Source organism: Echinops telfairi, unplaced genomic scaffold (genome assembly GCF_000313985.2).
Source record: "Echinops telfairi isolate 266 unplaced genomic scaffold, ASM31398v2 ScPeMD7_5;HRSCAF=22, whole genome shotgun sequence".
Taxonomy (NCBI): Eukaryota; Metazoa; Chordata; class Mammalia; order Afrosoricida; family Tenrecidae; genus Echinops; species Echinops telfairi.
Genome location: NW_022103901.1, coordinates 14,209,979 through 14,216,880, shown reverse-complemented (window position 1 = coordinate 14,216,880; position 6,902 = coordinate 14,209,979). Strand labels below are relative to the sequence as shown.

The following is a 6,902-nucleotide window of genomic DNA, read 5'->3' as shown; positions in this document are numbered from 1 at the left end:
CAGACCCAGGGGGCCAGCCTTGAGGGTGGGCCAGAGCAGATGTGGCATCAACCTCGGGACCCCCTGAGGCCAGACTTGGACCATGTGGCAGGGATGTTGGATGAGCCCAGATGTGGTGGAACCAGATGGCTGCCTGCGTGCCACAAGGCCAAAGCATGTTTTAAGAGCTCTTGGTGCACCGTGCATGCCCTAGGGGCTGCTCACGGCCCAGTGCTGGACTGCTAGCCACAAGGTGGGAGGTTCACGCCCCACTCAGTGCCTCATCAGAAAGGCCTGGCGATCCACGTATGCGAAACGTAAGCCTTGGAAAGCTCGTGGAAGCCGCTCCACCCTGAAACAGGCTCCGCGTCAACTGGTTTGGAGTTTTGTGTTTTGATACTTCACCCGAAAGGAGCCCTTTTGGTGTTGCCCTTAGTGGTGTTGCCATTACCGTGTGGGGCGTGTGGTCCACAAGGCCAGTGGTTCAAAACCACCAGCAGCTGCACAGGGTGAAGATGAGGCTCCTACTCCTGTGAAGAGTCACCGTCTTGGAAACCCACTGGGGCAGTTCTACCCTGTCCTAGAGGGTCGCTGTGAGTCGGCATCGACTTGGTGGGGGTTAGGGGTGGGGGCTGACCCTCAGAAAGACCAGGCTCAGGGGAAGAAGCACTTGCTGTAGATCCGGAGCGCAGAAACCTCTGACACGCAGAACCAGGGAACCGAGGGACCGAGACTGTGCCCAAGGTCACGCCCCGGGGGAGCCAGGGCCACTGACTGCAGGCCTGCCCCGGTGACAACATAGGCGTTGAGAAGCACTGACATGGAACCACATGGCCGGTGACAGAGAGGCCAGGGGTCCTATTGCCAGAGTGGGCAGTTCCTTGGGGAGGTGCATCGCGGACCCCGAGGAGAGGGTAAGCACCCAGGCTGGGCAGCAGGGCCCGCGAGCCCCTGTGGCTTCCCCGACCAGGCAGAGGCCTGAGCGCTGAGAGGCTATTTTTAGGGCCTGGGGCTCTGGGCCATGACGGAAATAATCGCCCCCGGCCTTGGCCTGGGGCTGCTGTCCCTCTGGGGCAGGGCAGGCTTGCTGCCTCCTGGCTGGGCTCCCACAGGCTTATTCCAAGGCAAGACCTCCAGGCTCCGGAGGTGTGCACCCACCCCTCACCACAAGAGCAGCGGCATCGTGTGGGGCTCCTGGGGGTCATGGCAGTCTCCCCACTTCCAGACAGGGTCACATGCACGGGTCTGTGGTTGGGAGGTTCCGGCTCACAGCGGCCTTGTGCACGACCGCGAAGCACTGGGCCTCCTCCTAGCTGTTCTTCCGTGGGAGCCACCGCGTTGTCCGTCCATCTCGCGGAGAGTCTTCCTCATTTTCGCTGGCCCTCGCTCGCCTTACCGAGCGTGGTGCCCTTCTCCAGGGACTGTCCCAAGTGTGTGAGTCGAAGTCGGGCCCCCCTCGCTTCTCAGGAGCACGCCACAGGTTTGGGATTAGAATTCCAACCTGTGTGTTGGGGAAAACCTCCCTGCCATCAAGTCGTTACCAACTCAGAGTGACCCTGTAGGACAGGGCTTTCCCGGAAGTAGAGAGCCTCATCTTTCTCCCGCAGAGCACCTAGGGAGACCTTGGCCGTTAGCAGCCCAGCGCATAAGCCACTGCACCACCAGGTCGTAACCACAAAGCCGTTCTTAAAGTCTGATTTTTGCTGCCTCCCCACTGAGGATTTTGGATAAGAGGTGTGTTTCCATTGCTAAGGGTGAGGCTCCTGGAATGGGGGTCCCGGGGTGGGGAGAGTGAAATGGGGAGTTATTACTTAAGGGGACTGAGTTTTTGTTTACCCAATGCCAACAGATCCATCCCACCCCCAAGGAGCCCTGCACAGGGTTTCTGAGCAGGAAGCCTCATCTCGCTCCCTCAGAGCAGCTAGTGGGTTTGAAACGCCGACCTTGTGGTCAGCAGTCACCAGGGCTCCTGAGTTTCAGTCTCTCGTCAGGAGCTGTCGAGTCGGTTCTCATTCAGAACGACCAAGTGCAGCCCGGGCCTGCCCCATCCCCACCCTCTTAGGGGGGAGCCCCGGTCGCAGCCACGGTGTCGGTCCACCTTGTCGAGGGCCATCCTCTCGTGTGCTGCCCCTCCACTTGACCACGCGTGATGCCCTCTTCCGGGTGCTGGTCTCTCCTGACAACACGCCCAAAGAGAGTATCTTGCCACCCCTGCGTCTGAGGAGCGTGCTGGCTGTACTTCTTCTGAGCAGATGTTTGCCCTTCCAGCGGTCAGTGCTTTAGTACTGTCCCGTGTAGGGCCAGCACCACAATTCCCACGCATCCGTTCTTCAGTCTTCCGTATGCAGTGTCCGGCTTCGCCGGGCCTAGGAGGAGATTGGAAAGACCCAGGCTCAGCTCAGGCCCCTCCGCCCTCGAAGGGACCTCCCTGCCTTTCAACACCTGAAGCGTGTGGGTTTGGAGGGCGGCGAGACCCTTGGAATTGGGTGTTGGTTGTCTCCAAGTCACTGAGCCGTCCACATAAAAATGGCTGAAACGGATTGTTTCATGCGTTTTACCAAGGGGCCCTGATGGCACTGCAGGCTAAGCATTGGGCTGCTAAGCACGCGGTCAATGCTTCACGCCCACCAGCTGCTCCGCAGGAGGAAGAGGAGGCTGTCCCCCCTCCCCTCCAGAATTTTCTAGGGAACCGTCTGGAGCCATTCTCCTCTGAGGTGGGTCGGAATCCACTCGGAGGCAGTGAGCTCCGCTGCGTGTTTCTGGAGGCTGTTGTAAACTTCCACTCTCTAGGAGATGACTTTGTTGGACTAAAATCTGACAGTTGGCTCTTCAGCTGTGCCGGGCACCTCCCAAGTGCTGGAAGCCCCTGGTGGTGGAGGCAGCGACTGTGGGGCAGGCAGAGACACGTCCGTGGTCACCGCAGGTCCTCGGACAAGGCTGCTTCTGCTGCGGCTCTTCCCAGGGAGCCACAGGGTGACGGAGCGGTGAGGGGCAGGCGAGCCCAGCCCTCGTCACACACGGTGATGCCGCACAGCCCGCCCGGATTTCCTCCAGAAGGCTGGAGAGCTCCTGCTTGGACAGGCCCCCCTTCAGTTCCATCCCTAGATATAGCGAAGCAGCACCTGCCCAGGCCTCACGGTCCCCCTGCCTCCCCTCCCTCTCTGCCCGCCCAGGGCCCAGGAACCGCTTCCACGCAGAACCATGGTTGTGGCAATGGCATGTGACGTCAACACAAGGCTTGTGAGGACGGAAGTTGGCAGGGGAAGCCCTTACTGACCACTTCAGCCTGCGAGGGCCTGCCCTTGAATAGCGGGCAGCCGGACCAAACACACGCTGCCCGGCACATCCCAAGTTACCCGAGGAGGGCAGCTTGGAGGCAGACCCATGCAGAGTGTGGATCGGTCAGGGTGCATCCCTGTCCCCGCCCCAGCACTCATGGATGCTCTGTCCCCCCAGAGCTGCCCTCCTCGGAGCACCTGAGTGTGGCGGACGCCACCTGGCTGGCCTTGAACGTGGTGTCTGGTGGCGGCAGCTTCTCCAGCTCCCAGCCCATCGGGGTGACCAAGATCGCCAAGTCCGTCATCGCCCCGCTGGCCGACCAGAACATCTCTGTGTTCATGCTCTCCACCTACCAGACCGACTTCATCCTGGTAAGTGCACTCCGGACGCACGGACCAGCCTCCGGCATTGCCCTGGCGCCTGCTCGCATTCCCTCCCTCATGCCCCACACTCCTCCTCCTCCTGCTGGTACTGGTCAGTACAGAACCCCTGTGCACATTCCCTCCCTCACACTCCTCCTCCTCCTCCTCCTCCTAGCAGGCTGGGCGTGTTCATTCTCACACACACACACACACACACACACACACACACACACGCCCTTCTGCACACACTCACCTGCATCTGCACGCGTGCTCTCACCTCACCCACCAGCACGGGCACTCCTCATGCACACACAGGCCCTCACCTTCCACACACTCCCTTGTACATGCGCTCTCGTGTACACCACACGTGTTAAACCCCCTTCACAGCCCCCTCACACACTGATGTTTCCGCACTGACTGCCCCCTCCTGCCCTCCCTCCCACGCATGGGCTCACCTACCTCCTGACACACGCACCCACTCTCCTAGCTTCTCCTGGCTGCTGGTACCCGCTCACTGCTTCAAGCTGGAGGGCGGATACACTGCAGTACAGTTGGGTCGACGTGGTCCTGACTGGGCTCCCACGGTTCTGTCTGCCCGTTGACCTGGGCCTTAGGTCAGTTTGCGCTGTGGGCACAGAGGGCGGCGTGCCCTTGATCTGGACACGAGGTGCCTGCACCGACATCTCTTGGCCTTGGTGCGGTGTCTCCCCCCCTCACTGTCCATACCGCCCAGTCACTCCCAACATCACCCACCACCAGGAAGCCAAGGGCAGTGGGAACAGGCAGTTCTGAGAGCAGGATCTCAGAGTGCAGGGTCGGTGCCCCTGGGCCCACCCACCCATCCAGGGGCCCTCGTGTCCTCCATGTCCCCTCCCCAGGTGCGTGAACGGGACCTGCCCTTCGTCACCCACACCTTGTCGTCGGAGTTCACCATCCTGCGAGTCGTCAACGGGGAGCCGGTGGCAGCTGACAACCTGGCCATCACCAACGGCTTCGTGAAGCCCAAGATGGGTGAGTAGGTGTTTGTGCCTGGACCGGCCCTGGTCTCGGGGTGTGAGGCCACCCTGCCAAGGCCTTCCTGGGGACGTCGAGGCGGCTGTGGGGCTGGAGCACTGTGAGGACCTGGACCAGGGGCAGGTGGTGCCCATTCAGGCGGCGGCTCAGCGTGGGCCTCCCCAGAGCAGCTGCCCGGCTCACACCAGCCCTCCTTCCTGGGGGCCACACCACCCCAACCTGCTCCTCAGCTACCCGTTGTCCTTGCACTCCCGCAGTCCAGAGACCGGTCATCCACCCGCTGTCCAGCCCCAGCAACAGGTTCTGTGTCACCAGCCTGGACCCCGACACCCTGCCCACTGTGGCCACGCTCCTCATGGACGTCATGTTCTACTCCAGCGGGTAGGGTGCCAGGGAGGGGCCTGGGCCTGCATGGTGGGCCACAGGGAGGTCCGCCCCACCCCCGGGCGGGGGGGGGTGTGCCAGGGGGAAGACCCCACCCCACCCCCAGAGCTAGTGTGACGGGGAGAGGCATCCTTGTCCCTGTAAGGGGAGATACCATGCTGGGGACCCCAGATAGAAGTCAGGGGCCCTACACCACATGATGCAGCAGACAGCCGCCCGTCCCCGAGCACGGTGCTCAGAGCCGGACTCCGGTGCTCTCTGGTGACGACAAGTCCCATACCTTCTCAGCCCATTGTGTTCCGGCATGTCAGTGCCAGGTGGGAGGGTGCCGGCAGTGACCGCACCAGAGGCCCTGAGATGTGGGCAGGCCCGCGTGCCTGCCCCCCACCTCACTGATGAGACACGGGCCCTGGGGTCACCCAGCCGGGCTGGTTTTGGGTGGGGGTTCATGCAGCCCTGGCCCCCCTCCCCTTACCAAGTCCTCTTTCCCCAGAGTGAAGGACGCCATGGCGGCCAGTGACGACGGTGGCCACATCCGCTTCTTCTCCTTCTCCCTCATCGAGGGCTACATCTCCCTGGTGATGGACGTGCAGACCCAGCAGAGGTGAGCGACACACACACACACACACACACACACACACACACACCTACCTCACCCCTCACCCCTGGAGGCTAGCAAGGGTTTGACCCCAGGCCTAGCTTGCTCAGCAGGGCACGTGCTCCCTGGCCTGGGGTCGGGGGACGAGAGTGGTGAGCGCTGGCCTTCTCTGCCCGCCTTCCCAGGTTTCCCAGTAACCTGCTGTTCACAAGCGCGTCTGGAGAGCTCTGGAAGATGGTGCGCATCGGAGGCCAGCCCCTGGGATTCGGTGAGCCTCCTCGCCACTGATCACTGGCCCCCCCACAGTAGCCCCTTTCCGGGAGCTGCTCTGTGGCTACAGGTGGGGAAACCGAGGACAGGGTGACCGCCCATCAGCCAAAGAGGAGGGAGGGAGGGGGCTGAGCGGCCGTGGAGTCGTGCCACCCCTGGTAGCCCACGCCCAGTGCAGGGAAGATTGCCAGGCCAGGGTTCCTCTCCTGGTCAATTGCAGGGGGCCCGGCCCGGGCCCGGGTTCTGTGTGTGAGAACTGACGGGCCAGTAACTAGAGGAGGCCCCTGAGCCAAGGCCTTCCTGGGGAGTCTGGGAAGCTGCCGGCTGTAGCCGGAAGGGGGTGCCCCAGAGTCGGGGCCCTCTGGGGAATGAGCCCACACCCACCTCTGTCCCCAGACGAGTGTGGCATCGTGGCCCAGATCTCCGAGCCCCTGGCTGCAGCAGACATCCCTGCGTACTATATCAGCACCTTCAAGTTCGACCACGCCCTGGTGAGAGTCGAGCTCTGGGTGGGGGGTACGGAGTCGGGGGGTGGTCAGGCCCCCTGGCCTCACTCGTGTCCACTCCCTGCCCCTGCAGGTCCCGGAAGAGAACATCAACAGTGTCGTCAGTGCCCTGAAAGTCAGCCAAGCTGAGAAGCATTAGGGGGGCCCTGCCTTCAACCCCCACTTCCCACCAGCTCCAGCCCCCACCCTGAAGTTTATTCTTGCAGTATTTCTCCACAGACGGGAAAGGGGCCCCAGCAGCCCTGGAGAAAGGCCTTCTGGGAGAACGTCCACGCCAAGGCCTCCGCCCCATGCCTCTCCGGAACCCCCAGATCCGCCCGGTGGCTGCCTGTCTCCTGCCCCAGACCCCGCCGCTGAGGCCCAGGTAGCCTGTGAGCTGCCTTCCTCTCTCGCACACACTCCCGGCCAGAGGCCCAAGGTGGCCACCTCCTCCAGCAAGACTCCGCCCGTCCCAAGACACCCCAGGGCCAGCACAGAGGCCGTGTGTGTGTGTGTGTGTGTGTGTGTGTG

General features: G+C 62.6%; 1 protein-coding gene across 1 annotated transcript in view; it reads left to right on the top strand.

The window, feature by feature from the left end:
* Positions 1–6,896, top strand: part of CASTOR2 (cytosolic arginine sensor for mTORC1 subunit 2) — a 14,860-nt gene extending 7,964 nt beyond the window's left edge. The window contains exons 3-9 of the mRNA XM_045284767.1: positions 3,436–3,629; positions 4,499–4,631; positions 4,892–5,015; positions 5,512–5,622; positions 5,802–5,884; positions 6,283–6,377; positions 6,466–6,896. Coding sequence (XP_045140702.1) covers positions 3,436–3,629; positions 4,499–4,631; positions 4,892–5,015; positions 5,512–5,622; positions 5,802–5,884; positions 6,283–6,377; positions 6,466–6,531 — 806 coding nt within the window. The 3' untranslated portion in view covers positions 6,532–6,896. The remainder of the gene's footprint in view (positions 1–3,435; positions 3,630–4,498; positions 4,632–4,891; positions 5,016–5,511; positions 5,623–5,801; positions 5,885–6,282; positions 6,378–6,465) is intronic.
* Positions 6,897–6,902: the final 6 nt, after the last annotated feature.